Consider the following 25,586-nt stretch of genomic DNA (forward strand, 5'->3'; position numbering starts at 1 on the left):
AGTTTGGTTAACCTGATCAGATTTTGAGGTCAGTGACTTATCATTTTCTCTTAAATTGTGATCACTAAGTAATTTGGATAATAAGTACAACGTAGCATAAGATAGGTTACAGGGGGGTGATAGTGTTGTGGACATAGGATAGCAACACAGTGGACTTAGTTTGTGAGGCCTGCAGAGAAAGCTTGTTATGGAACGGCTGTGTGCAGGCAGGGAAAGGACCCAAAGTGCAGATGCTCGGAGACACAATGTAAACTCAAAACAGTTTTAATGCTGAACTCAAAAGGGTAACAAAACTGAGAATACACAATACTTAAATACACAGAGGAAGCAATCAGGGAATGGGTAACAGGAGGGAAACACCGCTGGGGCAAATCAGGCCTAACGAAACAGGAGAAGCAAAACCAGACACATTAACATAAGACAAGGACCTTCAAAACAGGAAACATAACACAGACTGAACATACAGACACAGACTCACAGGCAGGCACTACAACAGAGAGAACAGAGACGTGGGACCAGGACAGACACTGACTGGACACGGGGATACAGCAGACAGGGGAGACAGCAACTAAGGATTACACAGAGACCTAAACCATAAGAAAGAACTCTAACAAAGAAACCAAAGACTAGAAAAGATAAATAATATAATAAACTCAAAAATCCTGGGTCAACGACCCAGGCATCCTAACAAAGCTGGCAGATAAAACAGAACTACTCATGGCTGAGAAGGGGAAGAAGGCTCCAGAGGCAGTCACGTGTAGCAAAATGGACAATATACAGCATGTCAACTGCTAGAAATGAGCCAACTAACCAGTTGGGCTGGTTTTCATCTGTCCTAAAAAGGGAACAACAGATTAAAATTGCCAATAAAACCTATGTTTATTCTGAAGCCAGGTGTTGAGGCTGAGGAGCCTGCTAAAATGCCCCACACTGTTTTAAGAGGTTAAAAAGCTCTTCACAGTCAGCTCAGACTGCAGACAAGCTTACCCTGATCCTCATTTCCCTAAGGTGTTAGGTTACTGTGAGGCAGGAAAGGAAGGACAGGGTGTGGTGGAAGGGAGTAACCTTGAAAGGGACAAATCCATGACAACCATGACATCATCTATGCATGTTTCTGTGTTGCCTTCTTAAAGAGATGGAGGGAATTTGGCTTGTTTGTCCAGCGTGATGGAACATTTAGGACCATTCACTTCTCAGTGCAGGTTATTTTTTGTCCTGGCAAACAGAATTTACCTGTGTACAGTAGATCTGCCTCATGCTTAGATTTACATGTTGCTCCGAGTCAGGAAATCTTAGTGGTTGAATAGTAGAATATATAGTTTCTTACTTCGACTGTGCCAGTCAGAGTGTGGAGTGTTTGTTGCAGTTTGACACAAACTGAATCTTAAATATGTACAATTTAAGATTCAAAAAGTTACCTTAGTATCAGACTTAGACTCAGTTTACAATACACAAATGCAGCTTTCATTTCTGAAATGTGGTGGTTGCTGCACTGCCTTCAGCGTTGGCATTTGAAAACATCATGTCAATTCTCCCAGCTGGAGCAAGCCCTCACTGAGGAAGTGAGGGCTTCCTCAGTGACACCAGGATATACATGGTGTCACAAACACGCATGTTTGTGGTCAGAATTGCAACATGGTGAGTGTATTGTGTGAGTTTTTTCTGTTGTGTTCGTATCATTCACACTAGTTAACTTCAAGCGACATGATGAGCAGGTTTTGCTTAATCCTCTTTTAGGGTGTGTATTCAGCCACAGTGAAACATCATTCCTATTCTGAGAAAGCTTATCCACTGCTGATATTTTTCTATGAATCTGATGTTTAATTTAGCTCTGGCCATTTGTTTGTCCATGGGTTTGTCATCACAGTAAACCCTCCCCTTATTATTAGGGCACCTGAAGTAGGCACTCCTCCTATTCCTGCTCTCATTTGACAGAACAATGACAACTACAGGACAACTTCTACATAAGAAGAGTTGAACCTCAGGGGCTAAGATAACTTCTCCTGATATCTTGCTCTCTGCCTTCTTCGGCACCTTCTTCTTTGTCTTCAAATTACAAATCCTACAGGCCATGTCCAACCAGTCCTTCCAAAACCAACATGAAGAGGCCTACGCCTCCCTGATGAGAGGCCTGAAGGAGCTGGACCTACAGGGATCCTATGTTCCCACTGACCTGTTGCTGATCGGAGACCATGCTTTTCCTTTAGCAATGAACAGCCGAGGTCAGGTGCTGATGGCTGCCTCTCTGTACGGCAGTGGAAGGATTGTGGTCCTGGGTCATGAGGGCTACTTGACAGCCTTTCCTGCTCTGGTAGAAAATGCTCTGACCTGGCTGAGAGGTGATGGATCTGATAACCTCTCTGTAAGGGTGCACAGAAATGTCAGTGCAGTTGCTAATAACCTTCAAAAATCCAGCTTCCAAGTAGAAGTTGTGGGAGCTTTCAGTGACAACCTGGGAGTTGGTGTTTATGTGACCGATGCCTACAGTGTGGGCTCAGACTCAATGGAGCTGGTGACGTTTCTGAAAGCTGGAGGAGGGGTGCTGATAGCTGGACAAGCGTGGAGTTGGGCTGCAGATCACCCCAAAGAGAACGCACTGCATCAGTTTGATGGGAATAAAGTGTCGGGAGTGGCAGGAATCTACTTTTCTAAGAACTGTGGTGAGGCGGAGAACTTGCCTGTCTACCCTCAGATCCCGTCCTCCTGGATGTCTGTGGTGTGAGTGATTCTATTGGTTCTGCTTTACTGCACATAAACAGAGATTACAATTTTATCAAAAGTAAACAGCTTATCTGTCACTGAAGCAAACAGATTTTTTTTTCTGTTAGTTGTTAAATATATTTTATTCTATATCCATTTACCCATTTCTAGAGTGTAAAAAATTAAAATGCAAACAAAATACATTCCATAGACTGTCTTTCCTTCTTAAAATGTCTTTCCCCTTTTATTCTTCCCTCTTTCAAATGCAGCATAGGTAAGGATTTTGAGGATGACTTAGAGTTCTTACTCCAGGGAATTTCAGAGTTCGAGCTCCCGCAGGGGTCAACTGCTTCTGAGGTTCTAGTCCATGGACCGCTAGCTTTTCCCATCGGTACTACACATGATGGACGGGCATTCCTCGCAGGAGCCTATTATGGACAGGGACGAGTCATTTTGATTTCACATGAAGGATTTCTGGGACTTGAGGTAAAGTTGACACCTTGAACTAGAATTTAAATTAAAGCTTTTTTCATGAACATATAACAGGAATTTGCTCCTATTAACAAAGCCAATCTGAGCCATGAGCTTCCAAAATATAAGCAGTATATTAAATGCCCGACCAGAGAGGAGAGGACATTAGACCACTGCTACAGCACGATCAGCGGGGCCTATCGCGCGGTGCCCCGCGCTTCACTCGGACTTTCTGACCACGTCATGATCCACCTAATCCCCGCGTACAGACAGAGGCTGAAGCTCTCCAAACCTGTCGTGAGGACTAAAAAACTGTGGAGCAACGAGGCTGTGGAGGAGCTTCGCACGTGTTTGGAGACCACAGACTGGGACACAATGAAGGCTGCTTCTAACAGCTTGGACGAGTTTACGGACACTGTCACCTCCTATATCCACTTCTGTGAGGACAGCATTGTGCCATCACGCACCAGGGTGAGTTATAACAATGACAAACCCTGGTTTACTCCTAAACTCAAAAAGCTGTGGCTGGAAAAGAGTAAGGCGTTCAGAAGCGGAGACAGGGACTGCTACAGAGAGGCCAAGTACAGGTTCACTAAAGAAGTGGACATTGCTAAACATCAGCACTCTGAGAAGATGCAGCAGCAGATCTCAGAGAATGACTCGGCCTCTGTGTGGAAAGGTTTTAGGAATATTACAAACTACAAGCCTAAAACCCCCCACTCCACTGATGACTTGCTCTTGGCCAACACCCTTAACAACTTCTACTGCCGTTTTGACGAGCCATCAGGCAGCTTTCACACCTCCAACGACCCCAACAATAGAGGCACTTTGGACACTCATTCCCCCACCTCCCCCCCCTCCATAGAGCCATCACCACCTTCAAACTGTTCACCTGCAACACCCGCCCCCTCACCCCACACAAAAGAGGATTTCACACCACCTCCTCCGACCACAACTCTTCATATTCATGAAGCAGATGTGAGGAAGCAGTTTAGGAGTCTGAATGCTCGGAAAGCTCCCGGCCCAGACGGTGTGTCTCCTGCCACCCTCAGACACTGTGCAAACGAGCTGGCCCCAGTGTTTTCTGGCATCTTCAACTCCTCACTGCAGGCATGTCATGTGCCTGCCTGCTTCAAGTCCTCTACCATAATCCCTGTCCCCAAGAAACCTAGGATCACTGGACTAAATGACTACAGACCCGTGGCTCTGACATCTGTGGTCATGAAGTCATTTGAGCGCCTAGTTCTCTCCCATCTCAAGACCCTCACGGCCCCCCTCCTGGACCCCCTGCAGTTTGCATATAGAGCCAACAGGTCTGTAGACGACGCCATCAACATGGCCCTACACTTCATCCTGCAGCATCTGGACTCCCCAGGAACCTACGCCAGGATCCTGTTTGTGGACTTCAGCTCTGCCTTCAACACCATCCTTCCAGACCATCTCCGAGACAAGCTTTCCCAGATGAATGTGCCTGATCCCATCTGCCGGTGGATCACTGACTTCCTGACGGACAGGAAGCAGCACGTGAGGCTGGGAAAGAATGTCTCGGACTCCCGGACCATCAGCACCGGCTCCCCTCAGGGCTGTGTTCTTTCTCCTCTGCTCTTCTCCCTGTACACCAACTGCTGCACCTCCACCCACCAGTCTGTCAAGCTAATCAAGTTCGCAGATGACACCACCGTCATTGGGCTCATCTCGGACGGGGACGAGTCTGCCTACAGGAGGGAGGTTGAACGTCTGGTGTCTTGGTGCAGCCACAACAACCTGGTGCTGAATGCCCAGAAGACAGTGGAGATTATTGTGGACTTCAGGAAGCACACAGCCCCACTCCCCCCCATCATCCTGACTGACACCCCCATCACCTCTGTGGACTCATTCCGCTTCCTGGGTACCACCATCACCCAGGACCTGAAGTGGGAGCCCACCATCACCTCCGTCATCAAGAAAGCCCAGCAGAGGATGTACTTCCTGAGGCAGCTGAAGAAGTTCAACCTGCCAACACGGACGATGATGCAGTTCTACACTGCAATCATCGAGTCCATCCTCACCTCCTCCATCACCGTGTGGTACGCTGGAGCCACTATCAGGGACAAACAGAGACTGCAGCGTGTTGTGCGCTCTGCTGAGAAGGTGATTGGCTGCAGACTCCCATCTCTGCAGGACCTGTACACCTCCAGGACACTGCGGCGTGCAGCCCGGATCTCAGCTGACCCTTCTCACCCTGGACACAGTCTGTTTGACCTGCTCCCCTCAGGCAGGAGGCTCCGGTCCATTCGCACCAGAACCTCTCGCCACAAGAACAGTTTCTTCCCCTCTGCTGTTGGACACATGAACAATAACCACATGATTGTCCCCGCCACTAACATATGACCCTACGCTGTGTAACTGCATCATTTCATGTTTGGCACTGATCACCACCTGCACTCATGTATATATCTTTCTACGTAGCACTCATAATTCTTATTCTCATGTATATATCTCATGTATATCTCATGCACATATCTTTCTTTCTACATAGCACTTTAATTCTTATTGTCTGCACTGAAGCACCGCAGCAATTTCCTAATGTTGTAAACCTCAACATCTGGCAATAAACCCATTCTGATTTCTGATTTCTGATTTCTATTGTACACGAATGCACTATTTTATAGATAGCATGTTTCAGCTTAGACAGTAAATATGCTTCCTTTCAACATTTATTTCGGTGTACATTACATTTGTCTACATTAGCAGTTCCCTACGGATTACCCTAGTGTTTGGAAGTAAAAAATAAATTTACATTTAAAAAATGTAAATATAGTTACCTTTAAGTAAAACATTTCAAATGCCCTAAAATTCACATATCCTGATAGGGTTAGGAGTTAACAGGAAGTAGTTCTCAAAGAGTTAAATATTTCTGCTAATCTCCCAAACCTTTTATATATCAGATAATCTGGAGCGATCGTGGCTCAAAGAGTTGGCAGTCTGTCTTGTAACCGGAAGGCTGCCGGTTCGAGCCCCGGCTTGGACAGTCTTGGTCGTTGTGTCCTTGGGCAAGACACTTCACCTACTGGTGATGGCCAGAGGGGCCGATGGTGCGATATGGCAGCCTCGCTTCTGTCTGCTACAACTGTAGCTTGCCTCCACCAGTGTGAATGTGAGAGTAAATGAATAGTGGAATTGTAAACTTGCAAAGATTATTATTATTATTATTAAACACATGACTGTATTGTTGCTGCTTTTCTTCCTTTGTTTTAGAGCATGGCTCCAATTTGGAAAAATGCCATTCACTGGTTGGATGAAGGCCGCAGAGGGGTTGTTGGTGTAATGATGGATCCTGCACTCAAAGTTCTCAGTGATTCAGGGCTGAAGTGTGAGAAGACAAACTTCAGGAAAGACCTCAGTGTGTTTGTGTGTACAGCATATATCACTGAGCATTTGGAGGAAATCCAAAACTTTGTGGCAGAGGGAGGAGGCCTGCTGATTGGAGGACATGCCTGGTGGTGGGCTCATTCAAATGCTGGGAAAAATGTGCTAACGGAATTCTCAGGTATGAAAATGCACGACAAGAGTGATATATAAAGTTATAAAGATATATAAAGTTAAGGATCTGGTTGCTCCTGGCCCAGATAATATGACTTATAACTTCTTGGCTTTAATTAGCATTCTTTCGAGTAAGGAGAGTGTATTGCCTCTAGGCTGAGTCTGCCAAGTATGTCAGAAAAGCAGGACCTAACGCAGGACTCGCAGACAGGGAATTTGGTTACAGTGTAAAATAATGCAGTCCAAAGCAGTTCCAATAAATGTGATCTCCTCAGCAATGACTTCCCAGCTTCCAGTGCAGAGAATTCCAGAGCCCCGCCCTGGAGCAAGGCCCGGGAAGGGTGCCTGAAGGCAAGCATCTGGCAGCTAGGCCTTAGTCCATGTAGCCTTGCCAGACAGAGCCCAGAAAAGGGACATCGGCCCATTGTCCTGTAGACTCACAACCAGCAGGAGATGCTGTAGGGGTCGGGTGCAATGTGTGTTGGGCAGTGGCCAGGAGTGGATGCCCTGGTGGACTGATCCCCCACTACCTAAACTAGTGATTGGGGCATGGAATGTCACCTCTCTGGTGGGGAAGGAGCCTGAGTTAGTGCGTGAGGTTGAGATGTACTGGCTAGATATAGTCGGGCTCACCTCAAAGCATGGCTTGGGCTCTGGAAGCAGACCCCTGGAGAAGGGCTGGACTCTGTCTCAGTCTGGAGTTGCCCTTGGTGAGACGCAGTGGGCTGGGGTGGGTATCTGTATCCCCTTGGCTTGCTGCCTGTACGTTGGTGTTTCTCCTGGTGGAAAAGAAGGTTTGTTCCCTGTGCTTTTGGGTCGGGGAATGTCAATGATCGATTTTATAATTATATCACCAGACCTGTGGCCATATGTTCTGGACACTCGGGTGAAAAGAGGAGTCGAGCTGTCAACTGATCACCACCTGGTGGTGAGTTTTCCTGCACTAGAGAAGGTTGCTGAAAGCTTAATCCTGATTTGTCTTTGGCCTTTGATGTGTTGTACCAACTGACCTTTGTCCATCAACTTTGAAACTTCTTCTACAATGGAGGATGGTAAGAATGTTCTAAATTCCTTCAGGGTCTGGCTGATCTTGTTTCGGAGTGCATCTATGGTGAAATGGACCCATCCTATCCTTTTACTCAGGAGCTGTTTCTGTGCTTCCCATAAGATCTTTTCAGGTCCATGTCCTTGAGTGTAGAACGAAGGCACAAACTCCTGGGAACCAGTGTGAGATTCAGTCTGTCTGCGTCTCAGGTTAAAGTGGAGGTCGTTCCTATAGTCCCCTAGTTTCCCCAAATCCCTTACATAGACCAACCTATGTACCAAGTGAACTCACACTACTCACATCTTGTCCTATCTGACCTAAAATGGTTACATGATGTAGTTAGGCAAGGCTTTACAGTGGTTTCACCCTTAACGACTAGTGATGGTAAGGACCCATGCCTTTTTTCACACCTTGGCTCATTTAATGACTCACATAATCAACAGTGGGTCAGCAACCTTTACTTCCACCTCCAAAGCAGAAAACCCCCACTAGAGGTTAAGTACCTGGGACTCTCCAACTGTAGTTTTTAGAACTGAAAATGCATCATGATAAGAGCTAAAACATCTCCACAAACTTAAATAAAATCCAGTTGCCTTTATTTTTTTAAAGCTCTGGATGATAGAAAGCTACACACACATATCGCTGTGCTGTTTCCCAGGAAATCAGACATGAAAATGAGGAATTGAGGAATAAGAGCTCTGTTTTGCACTCGAGGGTTGTCAATACTTACCCCTGAGTGCTGGTCAGGATACAAGACTGAGATTTCCTTCCTTTTAGGACATTTATTGCTGGCTGGTAATCATGTAGGTGTATGTGGGCCAATAAGTCACCAAAGTAACATTACATTGGTGTCAGTTCAAAATACCACTCACTCTGCTGACATACTTTATCTTTCAAGCTCGGTTCCTCTAATCTCTCTACTAAGAGATTAAGTATTCTGCACAGTATCTTTGGTGCTTCCTGGACTGTACACTTCTTGATAGAGATCTCGGATGTTGGTCTTGGAATCTGCTGGAGTCACTCGCACAGTTTACGGGTGACTGCCCTGAGGAAATGATACTACTACTACTACTACTACTACTACTGATACTACTACTACTACTAATTATTATTATTATTGACCCAGCATTGTTTCCAGAAGTCCTGCAAGGCTAAAAAGCTTATTCACGGCCAGAATGGACCATGCATTTTTCCTCTTGAAACTGACAGTTGGAGTCTTCTCTTGTCCAACAAATTATGGACCTAACTGTATGTGGTATACATGAGTCACTAAATGTGAAAAAATATTTTTGGGCTTGTTTTCAAACTCAAAATTTCTGGTAGTGTTTTTATAGTTTGCCTGTATCATTTAAATCATTTTACACTACAAGCCATGATTGCTCATAAAAACATCACAAAGCTCTTTTATTATATACATACAGAGCTCTAATAGCCTACAGTGATGATAAGGTGGCACATCTTGGGCAAAAAAAAACAACCTTCTGCAGTTTAATGAAAAAACCAAAGTCATTACACTTCCAACAGTAAACGAGAGTATTTTAAGTCAGATTTGCTTTAATATCTTCCAGGGAACAAGATCCTGAACCAAATGGGATTGAGCCTGTTGGGAGCAACAATCGGAGGAGGATCATACAAAGCCCCTGTACCCAGCCAGGCTATTAAAGACAGCTACCACTTCCGCCACCTTCTAAACCGCTTCGCTGCCCATGTGACTACAGGTGAAGAACTTAGCCAGCATGAGGAGAGATATCTGAAAAAGCTGGGCAACGACTGCAACGTCTACTTGCAGATGAAAGCCCATGACTCCTCCCACTACAGACAAGTTTTGGCCACACTCACGGATATATTAATAACATCAGGCCTGCCAGAAGTGAGTAGACAACATAATATGATCATCTTAAAAAAAAATTCCAAAAGAATGAAACAGTGCTGTTGACTTCTCACAGCTATAAGTGATCAATGACTGACAGCTGCCCAATCTATGAATGTTTGGTTTTGGTAGTTTTTTTTTTTTTTGGCTGCAGATGCTGTGATAATGTGCGAAAGATAATTTTTATAACATTCACTATTCATTTTCAAGGTGAGTGACAGCTGCCCTGTAAAGAGTCCCAAAGACCACCTCCTCCTCGCTGTGGGTACCCAGGTATATAAGGTTTCCTCAGACCCTGACGCTCTCCTGCCCTACCTCATTAAGGACAACCCAATGATGCCTGTTGTCTATAACCACCAGATCAAGGTTGATGTCAATACAGCAGGTCAGATCTCTCCGCTGTGTTATGTGAACTGGTTATAAGTTTACAATTTACAATATGTGTACAGTGGTTATTGTTTTGCTAACACATTTGAATCACATAGCAATGTTAACCATGATGCAGCAATGTTTGTTACTTAATGTTACACAGTTTTAATCTGTGAACCTCACTGTAGACACTGAAAACTGTGAAATACAGTTTTTAAAATACTGATTTTATACCTGCAAATGTCCCTGACTGTGTTGTTTTATTTTTTAAACATAATTGTGTTTCAGATGGGGAAGAGTGGATCAGCACAGGTCTCTACCTCTCTCCTGGTATGAAGACCTACATCGCTATACCACCTCAGATCGTCAACAAGGATTGGAAGGTACAGCATATGAAGTCAATTGATTTTAATTTCAGTGATAATGCTGACCCCATGTAAGTCTCTGTCCTCAGGAGGCATCTAATCGGGATGCCTCCTAAAGGTTGGGGTCCACAATATTTTATTCTCATTATTTATTTTAAATATGCATTTTCTAGCCTGATGTGATACTTTGAAGATTATAGACCATCATAAGTATAAGCTGAGATTCCAGTCAAGCCCACTAGACTGCCCCCAGCAGTATAATGATATGGCATGCCTCAGCCTTCAATATCAATCCACCTATATCTAATGGGTGGGTGACATCACCCACTGGTTTTAAAGCTTAAAGCCTCAACTTCAGTACTCTGGCTACAATCATGTTGGGTTTTTTTTTTTTAATTGCAAATGACCATATTGGGATGAGACAGAGTCAAGTTACCCAATTTAACAAGGTCACGCAGATACAAAAACATAACTGCAGTTATAATTACTTTAAAAATGTAAAAAAAAATTTGGTAGAAAGATCAGATTTGGCAGGGAGATTCCTATCAGGCAATGCGGCAATGGTCCAAAATCTAAGGCTTAAAAAAGAGAGAGACTGCAGTTTCTGGCACCTATTCAGTTAACTAACACATGCTAATAATGCATTTTCCTTTTCTTCTGCAGATTCAGATAGGATGTCAAACTGACTCACTGCATCATAATGACGAGCTGAAGAGACCACCATCTGTCCATGAGCGATTTCCTGTCACTGCACAGATGATACAGGTTTGGAACCTGTGGGGAGGACTCATTTACCTGGTGGCCCCACCCAAAACACAAGTGAAGGGGTTGGAGGTCATAGTGCAGATGGCTGTACCTGCTCCATATTACAAGTCTGGTGAGTCTGTGGTGGATAGAACTGTAATATGTGTTTATCCAAGTGTGTCTCCAAGTAACAGTGAAACAGGGTTTCTTAACTGTTAATCAAAGCTACTAACTGAACAATAATTGTGTACGTCATAATGTATAATGTACTGTATAAAATGAAAAGACTGTGATTTATATCATGAGCATTAATTTCCTGTGGACCATTGTTATCTATGAAACCTCATCATTATAAAGTCGTTATTTGTCTCTGTAGATCTTGATGTGACACAAGTTTGTAATTTATCTAGTATGGGACATTAGCTAACTTTAAGTTAAAGCTAGCTAACCCCTAGTCCTTTTTTATACAGGGAGTGCAGAATTATTAGGCAAGTTGTATTTTTGAGGAATAATTTTATTATTGAACAACAACCATGTTCTCAATGAACCCAAAAAACTCATTAATATCAAAGCTGAATGTTTGTGGAAGTAGTTTTTAGTTTGTTTTTAGTTTTAGCTATTTTAGGGGGATATCTGTGTGTGCAGGTGACTATTACTGTGCACAATTATTAGGCAATTAACAAAAAACAAATATATACCCATTTCAATTATTTATTTTTACCAGTGAAACCAATATAACATCTCCACATTCACAAATATACATTTCTGACATTCAAAAACAAAACAAAAACAAATCAGCGACCAATATAGCCACCTTTCTTTGCAAGGACACTCAAAAGCCTGCCATCCATGGATTCTGCCAGTGTTTTGATCTGTTCACCATCAACATTGCGTGCAGCAGCAACCACAGCCTCCCAGACACTGTTCAGAGAGGTGTACTGTTTTCTCTCCTTGTAAATCTCACATTTGATGATGGACCACAGGTTCTCAATGGGGTTCAGATCAGGTAAACAAGGTGGCCATGTCATTAGTTGTTCTTCTTTTATACCCTTTCTTGCCAGCCACGCTGTGGAGTACTTGGACGTGTGTGATGGAGCATTGTCCTGCATGAAAATCATGTTTTTCTTGAAGGATGCAGACTTCTTCCTGTACCACTGCTTGAAGAAGGTGTCTTCCAGAAACTGGCAGTAGGACTGGGAGTTGAGCTTGACTCCATCCTCAACCCGAAAAGGCCCCACAAGCTCATCTTTGATGATACCAGCCCAAACCAGCACTCCACCTCCACCTTGCTGGCGTCTGAGTCGGACTGGAGCTCTCTGCCCTTTACCAATCCAGCCACGGGCCCGTCCATCTGGCCCATCAAGACTCACTCTCATTTCATCAGTCCATAAAACCTTAGAAAAATCAGTCTCGAGATATTTCTTGGCCCAGTCTTGACGTTTCAGCTTGTGTGTCTTGTTCAGTGGTGGTCGTCTTTCAGCCTTTCTTACCTTGGCCATGTCTCTGAGTATTGCACACCTTGTGCTTTTGGGCACTCCAGTGATGTTGCAGCTCTGAAATATGGCCAAACTGGTGGCAAGTGGCATCTTGGCAGCTGCACACTTGACTTTTCTCAGTTCATGGGCAGTTATTTTGCGCCTTGGTTTTTCCACACGCTTCTTGCGACCCTGTTGACTATTTTGAATGAAACGCTTGATTGTTCGATGATCACGCTTCAGAAGCTTTGCAATTTTGAGACTGCTGCATCCCTCTGCAAGATATCTCACTATTTTTGACTTTTCTGAGCCCGTCAAGTCCTTCTTTTGACCCATTTTGCCAAAGGAAAGGACGTTGCCTAATAATTATGCACACCTGATATAGGGTGTTGATGTCATTAGACCACACCCCTTCTCATTACAGAGATGCACATCACCTAATATGCTTAATTGGTAGTAGGCTTTCGAGCCTATACAGCTTGGAGTAAGACAACATGCATGAAGAGGATGATGTGGACAAAATACTCATTTGCCTAATAATTCTGCACTCCCTGTATATGTTATAGCCTGAAGCATTTTAGTAGATCCACTCCTCTCTTTGCTCTTTTCAGGTGTGACAACTGCAGCTCAGTGGTTAATGCTGCGCACGGCTCCTTCACCCTGGGCAGAGTTGGAGTTTGAAAACATTATTCTCACCATACCAGCAGATGTTGTTCGGGATCTGGAGCGCCCAGATGAGCTGGCTGCTCTGTGGGATGAAATGATGAGGGCCATTGCAGATCTGGCTGCCAAACCACACAAATTTCCCCGCAAGGAGCGCTTTGTGGCAGATGTGCAGATTTCTCACGGTAAGTGCATTGTGCCTCATGTTGTACAGTACACACATTGCACTTATTTGCTTGTTCTTAGAGACTCCCAAGAACATAAGGCCTGACCAAAAAAACGCTGGGTGACTGACTGGTTACATGTGGACCAGTCTTTGGACCAGCTGGCACTCCTAACACTCAGGAGTGTTAGCTCCTAACACAGCTAACACTCCTTTGAAGGAATTAATTGTTTTAATTGAGTAATTCATTCTTATTTGCTTGGGATGGAGTCACTGGGAACAGGAAGCCAGACTCAGAAGAAGAAAACAGTAACCAACCAAGAAATCAGTGTGGACTCTCCTGAAAGCTCAAGTTGAATACCTGCCATCCCAAGTCTGCTCCCTCTGCTTCAACCCCTCATGTCAGACATCTTGCAGCCCATTTGGTGTACTTCCTTTCCTTCCAAAGCCAATTACTGCTTCACTCATCAGCTTCTGATAGTGATGGCTTGAATCCACATTTTCTTCCCGGGGACCCGATTGTTGTCCTCTGCAACCCACCTCTACATGAAATACCTAGGTACACCTTGTTCTGCATCGGCTGCTATGTCTATATGTTTGTGATCGGAACCTCACAGAGTGTTGAAAGCCACAACAAATGGGAGAGTAATACGAACTGCCAACACCGTATTTTTTGAATTTGCGAGAGTAGCAGGTTCTATCTATGACAACAAGGCGTTTCTTCCTCAGTTAGTCAATATGGTCTGAGTCTTTAAACCTCCCATTCTATCACTGCCCTGAATGTTTGACTGATTGCTCTGCCAGCACTGGAGTGGATATTACATGGATAGCCTGCAAAAGATAAGCTCCAAGATTTGCTGGGCTTCAATTTCATGTCACCCATGTAGGTGTGAATAGGAGGCAGCTGCTGTCCAGCCTGTAGATGCTCTGCTCCAACAACCCACTTGAAAGCTCAGATGAGCTGTGGTGAAGGTTGCTGGGGAGTTCGGGCATTCTGCCACTATTCACACTTGGTAAATGGACTGGTTCTTATATAGCGCTTTTCTACTCTTTCTGACCACTCAAAGCGCTTTATACAACTAATTCATTCACCCAATCACACCCATTCACACAAGCACTTTTTTCTGAACTCTTAAGTGCTAAGTAGCTACCATTCACACTCTGATGAATGCATCGGAGAGCAACATGGGGTTAGTATCTCGCCCAAGGATATTTGGCATGCAGACAGGAGCAGCCTGGGATCAAACCACCAACCTTCTGGTTAGTAGCTGACCTGCTCTGCCACCTGAGCTACAGTCACCCTTTCAGTGATCAACTATAGAGTAATGATGATTTTGTTTGGTTCTTTGCTCAGATAGATACAATGGCATTCTCTCTCTCTCTTTTTTTTTTTTTTTTTTTTTTTTTTTTTTTTGTCTATCAATGCTGTAAAATCTGAAAGAATTATCACTATACCACTGTTTATTGCTCTTTTTCTGTTCAGGCTGGATGCATGCAGGTTATCCAATCATGGCACACAAAATGACAGCTCATGAACTGGTCGGCGTCAAAAAAGGTAATCCAATGTGGGGCCCCATCCATGAACTGGGACACAATCAACAGAGAGCTTGCTGGGAGTTCCCACCAAACACCACAGAGTGTACATGCAACCTGTGGTCAGTGTATGTGAATGAAGAGGTGCTGGGCGTCGACAGGGAGAAGGTGGAGTAAATGACAAAGACAAATGGCCAGAAACATCTTATATTGTTACGCTTTTTATGATAACTTCTTTGATGTTATATGATGACAAACCACTTAACTATGTTTTAGAGTACAATATTTTACAATCATCTCATCCCATGTTGTTTAATGCAGACTGAAGGAGCCATGACTTCAGCAAACCGACAAAGTCGAATAAATGACTATGTCGCGGGAGACAGGACACCTGAGAGCTGGAGCATGTGGGTGGCTCTGGAAACATATATGCAGGTGAGAGAATTCTGCTCTGTAGAGAAACTGTCCTTTGTCCACACTGGAGTGACCTGCTTCCATAGGAAAAAAAATTATTGCATATAAAACTGAAAGCAGAGTGTGAAACAAGGAGAGTTCAAGAAATGTTTTCCATTAAGTCACTTTTAAGAAAGTGTGGAGACATAATTATAACCAGTATCTTAACAGTCAGTCCTTTGTCCACACTGGAGTGCACATACAGTGGGGCAAAAAAGTATTTAGTCAGCCACCGATTGTGCAAGTTCCCCCACTTAAAATGATGACAGAGGTCAGTAATTCGCACCAGAGGTACACTTCAACTGTGAGAGACAGAATGTGAAAAAAAAAAATCCATGAATCCACATGGTAGGATTTGTAAAGAATTTATTCGTAAATCAGGGTGGAAAATAAGTATTTGGTCAATAACAAAAATACAACTCAATACTTTGTAACATAACCTTTGTTGGCAATAACAGAGGTCAAACGTTTACTATAGGTCTTTACCAGGTTTGCACACACAGTAGCTGGTATTTTGGCCCATTCCTCCATGCAGATCTTCTCGAGAGCAGTGATGTTTTGGGGCTGCTGCCGAGCAACACGGACTTTCAACTCCCGCCACAGATTTTCTATGGGGTTGAGGTCTGGAGACTGGCTAGGCCACTCCAGGACTTTCAAATGCTTCTTACGGAGCCACTCCTTTGTTGCCCGGGCGGTGTGTTTTGGATCATTGTCATGTTGGAAGACCCAGCCTCGTTTCATCTTCAAAGTTCTCACTGATGGAAGGAGGTTTTGGCTCAAAATCTCACGATACATGGCCCCATTCATTCTGTCCTTAACACGGATCAGTCGTCCTGTCCCCTTGGCAGAAAAACAGCCCCATAGCATGATGTTTCCACCCCCATGCTTCACAGTAGGTATGGTGTTCTTGGGATGCAACTCAGTATTCTTCTTCCTCCAAACACGACGAGTTGAGTTTATACCAAAAAGTTCTACTTTGGTTTCATCTGACCACATGACATTCTCCCAATCCTCTGCTGGATCATCCATGTGCTCTCTGGCAAACTTCAGACGGGCCTGGACATGCACTGGCTTCAGCAGCGGAACACGTCTGGCACTGCGGGATTTGATTCCCTGCCGTTGTAGTGTGTTACTGATGGTGACCTTTGTTACTTTGGTCCCAGCTCTCTGCAGGTCATTCACCAGGTCCCCCCGTGTGGTTCTGGGATCTTTGCTCACTGTTCTCATGATCATTTTGACCCCACGGGATGAGATCTTGCGTGGAGCCCCAGATCGAGGGAGATTATCAGTGGTCTTGTATGTCTTCCATTTTCTGATGATTGCTCCCACAGTTGATTTTTTCACACCAAGCTGCTTGCCTATTGTAGATTCACTCTTCCCAGTCTGGTGCAGGTCTACAATACTTTTCCTGGTGTCCTTCGAAAGCTCTTTGGTCTTGGCCATGGCGGAGTTTGGAGTCTGACTGTTTGAGGCTGTGGACAGGTGTCTTTTATACAGATGATGAGTTCAAACAGGTGCCATTCATACAGGTAACGAGTGGGGGACAGAAAAGCTTCTTACAGAAGACGTTACAGGTCTGTGAGAGCCAGAGATTTTCCTTGTTTGAGGTGACCAAATACTTATTTTCCACCCTAATTTACAAATAAATTCTTTACAAATCCTACCATGTGAATTCATGGATTTTTTTTTCACATTCTGTCTCTCACAGTTGAAGTGTACCTCTGGTGCAAATTACTGACCTCTGTCATCATTTTAAGTGGGGGAACTTGCACAATCGGTGGCTGACTAAATACTTTTTTGCCCCACTGTAACACGATTACCAGCATTATGATTTTTGTCTCCTCATCTGCAGCTCCAGGAAAGGTTTGGCTGGGATGCCTTTAAGAAGGTGTTTGCTGCGTATCACCACATAAAGGACTTCCCCAAGGACAACAAAGGAAAGATGAACCTGTATGCTGAGACTTTCTCCCAGACTGTGGGGATGGACCTGACTGGCTTCTTTAAGGCCTGGGGCTGGCCAATAGAAACAGCCACTGAGGAGAAGCTGTCCCAGCTGCCTCCCTGGAACAATCACCCCATGACCCAGTATCAATAAACCTCAGACCACTGAAGGGTGGTTTTAACCAATATCTTAGCTTGAAGTGAATGATGGGCAACACAGTGAATTGATTTGGTGTCTGGTGTTTTGTTTTAACAACATTTAGAGTATCTGAATAGAAAAAAAGAAATGATGTACTGAGGTTGCAGGGTTTGAATTCAGTATTGCAACTGGTTTGTGATTCTCATGTTCCCGAGGGGAAGTACATTAGGCTTCCACTTACTGCCAGGTAGACTAGACTTTTGATGGTATAAGGAGTGGCATCTTTGCTTTTATTTCATAGTTGATGTGAAGATACAAGCAGGAAATATGACTTGTTATACATGTTCTGGGCTGAAATCATACCAAGGCATTGCACTACTATAGCATACATTTCAATCATTTGTTCTCTATAAAGAAATACAATGCATTATGCATTATGTTTCTGTTTTGCTCTTGGTTTCTGTTTGCCAACCTGTTTCGGTTTCTTTTACTTGCACTGCAACCCTTTCCTTATGTAAAATGAATTTTTATAAAGAAATTAATATTCAAAAGAATACAAGGGACTTTCTACAGGTTTATACTGTAAGAGTGTGGATGTGGAAGATGTGTATTTTCTTTGTGTGAGTAAGTAAACTGCATCTTTCATTTGATCTGCTGTTGCACATTTGAATTATGCTGGTTCATAATACAGAGGTCAGACTTTATTTAAGCAAACCTTTGTCTTTACTTTCACACTGATATTTGTTTGCTCACAACTGAAACACCAATAAACGTGAATTATACCTCTCAGACACTTCCTTTTTCATTCAGCTCTGAAAAGAAACTTTAGAGCTCACGTTTTTTTCTGTGCTGTAGAAGATTATCTGTTGAAGACAAATGCAGGTATCAATAGGTGTGTGTGAGTGGGTGGGAAGATCAGTAGAACAGATGCATGTGAGAGTCGGGTGACAGGTCAAGAAAGAAAGGCTGAGGACATCTACAGGTGATATGGAGAGCTGCATGAAGGGGAAACTGAATGTGGCAAAAGGAAGCGACCAATAGAAAGAATGGATAGAGTAAACACAATATAACTGGGAGTCAGGTGTGTCAGGTGACAAGAGACATATGGATGGTGTGTTACTGTGAGTCAATTGAAAAATGGCAGAGAGTTGGGGTAGTAGTGTAGCCTTGAGAAAACATGCCATGGCAACCATGACATCACATATGTTGTCCTTGTTTCCCCATGAAGGATACACACACATGTATAATCCTTGTTTAAATGGGATTGATATTCTCACTCGCAGATATCCCTACATCTGTTTTCTCTTCTGTAGCTCCTTTGGCTGGGATGCTGAAAAAAAAGCGTTCACTGCTTGCCACCACATAAACAACTTCCCCGTGACAACACAGGAAAGATGAACCTGTTTGCTGAGACTTTCTGGCTGGGCCATAAAAAACGGCTACTATAGCTCTCCTTCCTGGACTGATCACCCCTCTCTGGCTCAGTATGACTGAAGCTTAGAACACTACAGACTGAAAAACAAAGATTATAAGTTTAAGTGATTTTTTTGTTGTGTAGTTAATCAATATTGTTCTTTATATAAAATGCATTGTAATATTGGAATGAAACCATTCAGCTGTTAAATCCGATAACTTCTTTTATAAACAAAAGAATGTGATCATGTTAGTTGGGAAATGTTGACTGTTACATTTTCTAGAGGGTTCACCAAAGTCACCAAATTCTGTTAGTCAGAGTTTGTGAGACTGTTTTAACACACTACTATTGGCATACCTATTTGTTAGGGGTGCAACGATACACAAAATTCACGGTTCGGTTCGATACTTTGGTGTCACGGTTCGATATTTTTTCGATACAAAAAAAATGTTCATGCCTTTTTAATTTGTCATTTATTAAAATTATAAATATACATTTTAACTCAAAAGTACAGTTTTTAAATTTAATGTTGCTGAAACAACAAAGTAATAAAATAAAAAATATATATCTGCAGGGCTCGCGAAATTTCTAAATCCCTGGTAGCCCTTCGGGCAGGGACTCTTCAGTTTTTGGTAGCCCAAAATAAATTTAAGTAGCCCAAATAAAAAAGAGAGCAATTTTTTTTGATTGATGTTTTGTTTCCTGTTTTGTTTCCTTTACAATATTATTCATTAAAGTATAATATTGTAAAGGAAACAAAACATTAATCAAAAAATTGTTGAAAAACAAATTACAACATTGTATAAAAATTACAATCATCAACTCAAATACTTGGTTCTAATTGAACAGAAATTTCTATGAACTTGTAAGAACTGTGTAGGACATGAAACAGTCTGTGTCAGATCCTGAATTTGAAATTTCCACTGAAGTCACGGGTAAGAGGCAAGTGGAACCAAGATCTAGGCCATTTGTTTTTGGAAGTTTGCAAAGACTGCTAAATTTTGCCAGTGGTAGTTCACTCTTTGCAACATAGTACGCTGTTTTAAACTGATTTTCAGGTTTATTTTTAGTATGTTATTTGCAATTGGTGTTTGTTCTGGGAAAGATATTGCAGACTGAGCAATAATGCATTTCTTGCATTTCTCATGGGCAAGGCTGGACTGGGACAAAAAATCGGCCCGGGCATTTTGACTAGAGACCGGCCCACCAGGATAAAGATTGAAAATGTGACGTCATTCAGGGGTAAAACCGCAAAGGATTCTGGGAACTTGCGGCAAGAGGTACTAGCGCATGCAGGCTTTCAATTGAACTCAGTTACACAGCGATAAAAAGAAACCCAAAAAATGGCAATAAGCTGTTGTATTATTAACTGCAATAGCCGGTCGCATGACAGCCACGGGAAGCCGACGGGTAAAGAGATCGGTTGTTATAGGATTACGTCGTTGAAGAGAAATTGTTCGAGCCATGTTTCCGAAGTGACAAACAGGCGACGGATGGCCTGGATTGCAGCCATTCAAAGACCAAATATAACGTCCCAGAACACTCCAGCTCACAGGTTAGTCTGCTCCAAGCATTCCCACAAAGGTCAGTCTGCTGTTGTAGTTAATACGTCATTTTTCTTAACATAATTGGTGATATAGGTTACAAGCAAGTCTGGCGCTGAACAGAAATTGTCGCGCTATGCTCCTTTATTTATTGTGCATAAATAGTGAATTGTCCTGACACAATATTGCGTTTCGCTTCTGTTATTACCATGGTACATTGACGAAAACATATACTTTTATTCACAGGATAAAACAGTTGTTTTGTGTCACTAATTGTCCATTGCGATTACAGCATACAATATTATTGTCACTGCTACATTTCTGTAATGCTACCAGAAATTATTTCCACTACTAATTAGTTACCGTTGAGCTCAAAGGTTATATTAATAAACGGTTAACGAATGTGTATTTATGACGACGATTTGTGAAACTGGTAAACTTACCTTTGTTCGTACGATGGTCTTTCGTTCTACACGGTGCATTTCAAGGTCCTGTACCCATCCGTCGGTAAACTGTACCTGGGCTTGTTGCAGTGACCTGAAGTTACTAAACTTCATGAGTGTATGCACTCACTCCAAGAAGCGTATAATTATAAATCTGAGCGTGGTGAAAGTTGGGCAGCACGCTAACGTCTTTTGTCCACTCTGTGTGCTCGTAAGGGTCTGACCCTTTCACTCCTTTGATTTTTCCTCATATCTTTTCTTTGTCTTTTCGTCGAGTCTGTCTTTGTACACTGAAAAAAATATGTTGTTGGATTTACTTAATTCAATGGTGGACATTTGTTGCACACAGATGTTTTGCTTTGGCAGCAACTTAAACAATTGAATTAAATTAACACAATTTATTCATGTTCAATAAACTTGTGCAATTTGTGTTGATAAAATGTGACTTAAACATGTTTTGATGAAGTAATTTGAGCTCTTGGAATATTTTAATCCTTCACAATTTTCTCACGTTATCCCAACACGATTCAATAACTTTTACCCAATACTACTTGGTCACTTAAATACTACATGTTATCTTCAAATTACATTTTGCTATTATATTCTAGTATCAAATACACAATTTTCAAATGGAGGCCTTATAACAGATTGTATTGTTCTCTTCCAAGATGGTTGCTGGCATCCACCAGTAACCTTTCAAAACAACATGTCTAATTTCACTGCAGTAGGTAAAGAATTAAACTGACATTACTCCTCTACTGAATCTATATAAATCAACAGTTAAATAATGTCAGTTCTTCCGTGTTCTCTGGAATCAATCACAGCAAAGAAATTGGACTGTTTCTTTTGAAAAATGTTGGGAAAGAACAATACAAAACATTCTATTTAAGGCCTCTAACGTCAAGATTCAGTTAAACAACAATTATAACTAAACAATTTGAGGTAATGTTAGTTTCCATTAACATTAAATTAGGTTACTGAATTGGCAAACACCTTCCTATTAACACTACCCATTTTACCCCAATAACTAAAGAAATTAGCACTTGCAGGTCAAAACCTTTATTCAAGAGACGCAAAAATAACATTGATACAGTGACTGTCAAAAATTACAGCACTGATCATACTGTGACATCTTGGTTCAAAACAGCACACTTAGAAATATTCAACGTTCTTTACTTCAACTGAATGAAACTGAAAATACCATTTCACACGACCCATATGGGATATTTAGACTGTATAACTGTTCACGCTACATCTCTTCACTAGTAAAAGAAAGAAAAAATACAAAGAGAAATTTAAAAATGCTGCCAAACAGACAAACAGAACTTGTACAGAGCAAAAGGAAAAACAAACAACAACAAAAAACGGCTCGTCCTCATGGCAGTTGCAGAGTATATAAAAATGAACCCTGCGATCCGTTCCTGGAATTGAGCTTCAAAAATGCAGCAGAACAAGTGTGAGATTTAAATGTCCTCTCACCTAGAGCTGGTCACCTCACATGCATAACAGTGAGCTTCGTTGCAGGAGCAGTTTTGTCTTAGTTGTGAGCTTTTCTTGAGAGCTGAGTTGCATCCAACTCCATTACCACCCAATGAATCACCTCAAAAGTGTAGCAGAGTTGTGATGGGTAACTCATGTTGAAGGAATAAAAAAGGTCCAAACAGCATGGCTACTGCAAAGGTCACGTTATCCAGATCTTGAAGAACAACATCAGAAAAGTCATTGCCTGCTGCATCCTCTGGAGACAGATGTTCATTGTGGTTTTCTCAATCTGTGCAGTGGCCTCAGTCAAGTCCTGGTTAAACACAAAACATTTCTTTAAGATTCCTTTTTAAACTCATCTCTTTTGAATCTACCAGTTCTAATGTTAGAGTAATTTAAACCAATGCAAGCAACATAGTAAATAGCTATAGCCAAAGAGTGGTCTGCCATGCTGCCATTCATGGTCTAACAGAGTTTCTAAGAGAGGGTGAAAAACATAATAATTTCAAATGCTTTACATTAGTTTTTGTTAGAAAGACACCGGCCCATCAGAAATCCAGGTTATGTCACTCAGAAGATGTTAGAATTTAGACTTTCAGCCCCACAATTTGGTTAGCTGTTGGTCAGTTGGTCATTTTTTCAAACAAAAGCTAATATAAATATTGGTGGGATTTTCCTTTGTTCATTAGAATGACAAATTTAAAGTTTTTTCACACTGATGTGACCCCTAATACAGGGGTGGGGATGGGGCCTCAAGGGCCGGCGGCCGAGTTCACTACCAGGCCTCATGTGAACTTCAAATTATTAAAGAGGACTACTGGTCCTAACCAGTCCAATGAGGATCAAGTGGATAACTAAATGCATTTTTAAATGTTGCAAAGCCACAATCTACCCATAAAACACTCACCATGAACTCCTGCACCAAGATGTTGCAATTGTCTTTCACACAGATGCGGAGCACTTTGATGAGGGACTCCGAGCATTAATGTCATCCTTGACTATTATAACAAAGAAAACAGAGATTTGTGAACTTTTCAGTAGCACAGAAGAAAATGATCCCAGACAAAAACTCTTGACTTTTTAAACCAGTCAACATGCAACACCAGCATCTACAAAGCAATATCAAAAGTTCCTGTTTGACATCAACTTTATGGATATATAGTTTCCAGAACATTTATTTTTAAAAAAAGATAATTTTTTCTCAGTGGGCCAGTAAATGCATGACGAAAATTATGGCATCCTTTTAGTGGAATCATTACTCACAGGTAATAGTTGACTGTTTCAATGGATGTAGCATAAAAATCTTTTACTGACCTAATGCAATACATATACACTTTGTAGTTAAAGAATTTTAAAGTTCTTACTGTCATTATGGCAGCTACATCCTTTAGCTTTGTGCCCTGTTCCCCTGATCACTTTGCAAACACTTTCAGCAGACTGTCAGAGAAAAACTCAGCTCCGTCAGAAACCTTGACTGTAAAGGCATGGTTGGGATGCACTGGAATGCTGCATTTTATCTGAAATGACATAAAATTATTTTGAAATAACAGCAGGCACTGTGCTTGGTTAATCAGTAATGTTTTGTTGAATAAAAACTGTGTTTCCAGATCTTATGGGATTAAAAAAAATCCAAAGATGTTTGTTTCTGATTTGCAACCCAACAACCCACAAGTTACAACCTCATTTCAGTTCAAGTGTGCATTAATGCGAGTCCAGTAATCACCTTTCTGGCAATACATACAGGTATAAGTTAAACCTATGGCAGATTTTGGATCTCTCAGTTGTATTAATAGGGTGAGTATGCATGCACCTAATAATTATAAAAAACCTATTATAATTAAGTTACAGAAACGAAAATAGAATATACTTTCTTACCATAACACCTTGAACCCACAATCCATCAGCTGACTCCTGGTGAAATGCAGAATACAGGTCATCTCTCAATGTGCAGCAAAAAAAACAAAAACAAAAACAAAAGGACAGCAGGTGAGGGCAGGAGGGGTAGGGATGTAAGCTAGCATAATGCCGCTGATGATATTAGCTAAAGCTGTTCAATGTCCAAAATCTCACTAACACCACGGTGCAGTAAATACACAATGTAACTGAAGAGTCAGTTGACAAATCTATTCACACAGAAAACCAAATTATGTTATGAGTGCCTCGTAATTAGGTTTAATGTGATATTACGGCTCTTGTGCCAAAGACAAATTCAAATGAAAAAGCGCCAATTCTTTGACAACAGATAAAACAGCAAATAAGCTAACGGCTCTTTTTTAGCATGTTACATGGCGACACTCTAGACGTTTAACTACATTTGGCTGAAATATGGTAAAAATGAATTCAAAAAATCAAGACATACCAAAAACGTAGAGTTGGCTGCTCGACTTGACTGAGATGGATGCCTTTTTTAAACCACGATCCAAAGCCCGCGAGATGAAATCACGCGTGGTTTCACGAGATTTAACGTTGCTATCTTATTGACTTACTTCACCTGAACATGATATGAACAATTGAATACACCCTTTCTGCATATCATGTAGTTTTTACACTATATAGTTACATTTAACTTTAAAACATGAGGCAATTGTGTTAAATGCATGCAAGATGCTTACATAAATCCAAGAGATGGCCAGTCCCTTTTTTTCAGTGTATGGACCGGCATTGTTCTCCTTTTGTTTTGTACATTCCTTTTTTGTGCGGCAAAGAAAAAACAAGAAGGCATTGGAACCGGAGAATGAACGTTTTGCGGTGCTGCAAATACTTGCATTTGACGCGGTACTTGATTGTTTTGCCACTAGTTCCCGGCATGCAATGCGCGAAAATCACGTGATTGCTAAACAAGGGGGAGGGTGCATCCGGCCTCCTCGGTCTAGCCCAGAGTCGATCATGACCAATTGGCCAATCCAACACCTTTCATTACATATACCCTCCCTAAAAAAAAAAAAAAAAAAAAAAAAAAAAAAATCCATCGGCCCATAAAAACAAAAAATCGCCAGCGGCCCACCAGGCAAATGCTATGTCCAGCTATGCTCATGGGTTCTAATGGGAGCCTTTCTTAAAATGACTGGTCCCAGTAACAAAGGCGCTTGTCGACTCGAGGGAAAACCAACAACACACCCGGCAGAACATTATGTTATTTACACGGGTGCACATAAGTGGTCCGCATTAGCTGTCAAAAAAAAAGACGCGCACCAGATAAGAAGTTGCAACGCGCGTTTGCCTCCATATGCCACTGTTTTTGTCCGCTAGA

General features: G+C 42.2%; 1 protein-coding gene and 1 long non-coding RNA gene across 3 annotated transcripts; one reads left to right on the forward strand and one right to left on the reverse strand.

The window, feature by feature from the left end:
• Nucleotides 1-1,668: 1,668 nt before the first annotated feature.
• Nucleotides 1,669-18,242, forward strand: LOC308400746 (TRPM8 channel-associated factor homolog). The gene is made up of 11 exons (XM_080888675.1): nt 1,669-2,718; nt 2,970-3,186; nt 6,409-6,700; nt 9,307-9,608; nt 9,819-9,993; nt 10,266-10,360; nt 11,006-11,219; nt 13,173-13,409; nt 14,871-15,088; nt 15,242-15,355; nt 17,226-18,242. Exons 1-11 carry the CDS (start codon nt 2,072-2,074, stop codon nt 17,466-17,468), a joined length of 2,754 nt encoding a protein of 917 aa, XP_080744801.1. The 5' UTR covers nt 1,669-2,071; the 3' UTR covers nt 17,469-18,242.
• A 2,905-nt stretch (nt 18,243-21,147) lies between these two features.
• Nucleotides 21,148-24,986, reverse strand: LOC308400749. Of its 2 annotated transcripts, XR_013972408.1 has the most exons (6): nt 24,949-24,986; nt 24,696-24,827; nt 24,212-24,247; nt 23,701-23,853; nt 23,244-23,334; nt 21,148-22,649 (listed from the first exon to the last, which is right to left on the reverse strand). It is a non-coding gene; the product is annotated as an uncharacterized lncRNA (long non-coding RNA). The 2 variants fall into 2 exon arrangements; XR_013972409.1 differs by lacking the exon at nt 24,949-24,986 and having other exon boundaries at nt 24,696-24,941.
• Nucleotides 24,987-25,586: the final 600 nt, after the last annotated feature.

This window comes from Rhamphochromis sp. 'chilingali' (genome assembly GCF_963969265.1).
Source record: "Rhamphochromis sp. 'chilingali' genome assembly, chromosome: 8".
Taxonomy (NCBI): Eukaryota; Metazoa; Chordata; class Actinopteri; order Cichliformes; family Cichlidae; genus Rhamphochromis; species Rhamphochromis sp. 'chilingali'.

Bases quoted from the DNA above. Each gene is read 5' to 3' on its own strand.
- LOC308400746 (XM_080888675.1), top strand. From the start codon at position 2,072: ATGTCCAACCAGTCCTTCCAAAACCAACATGAAGAGGCCTACGCCTCC. The intron at 9,994-10,265 runs GTCAGATCTCTC...ATTGTGTTTCAG, and splicing joins GGTTGATGTCAATACAGCAG to ATGGGGAAGAGTGGATCAGC. The intron at 15,356-17,225 runs GTGAGAGAATTC...CCTCATCTGCAG, and splicing joins CTCTGGAAACATATATGCAG to CTCCAGGAAAGGTTTGGCTG.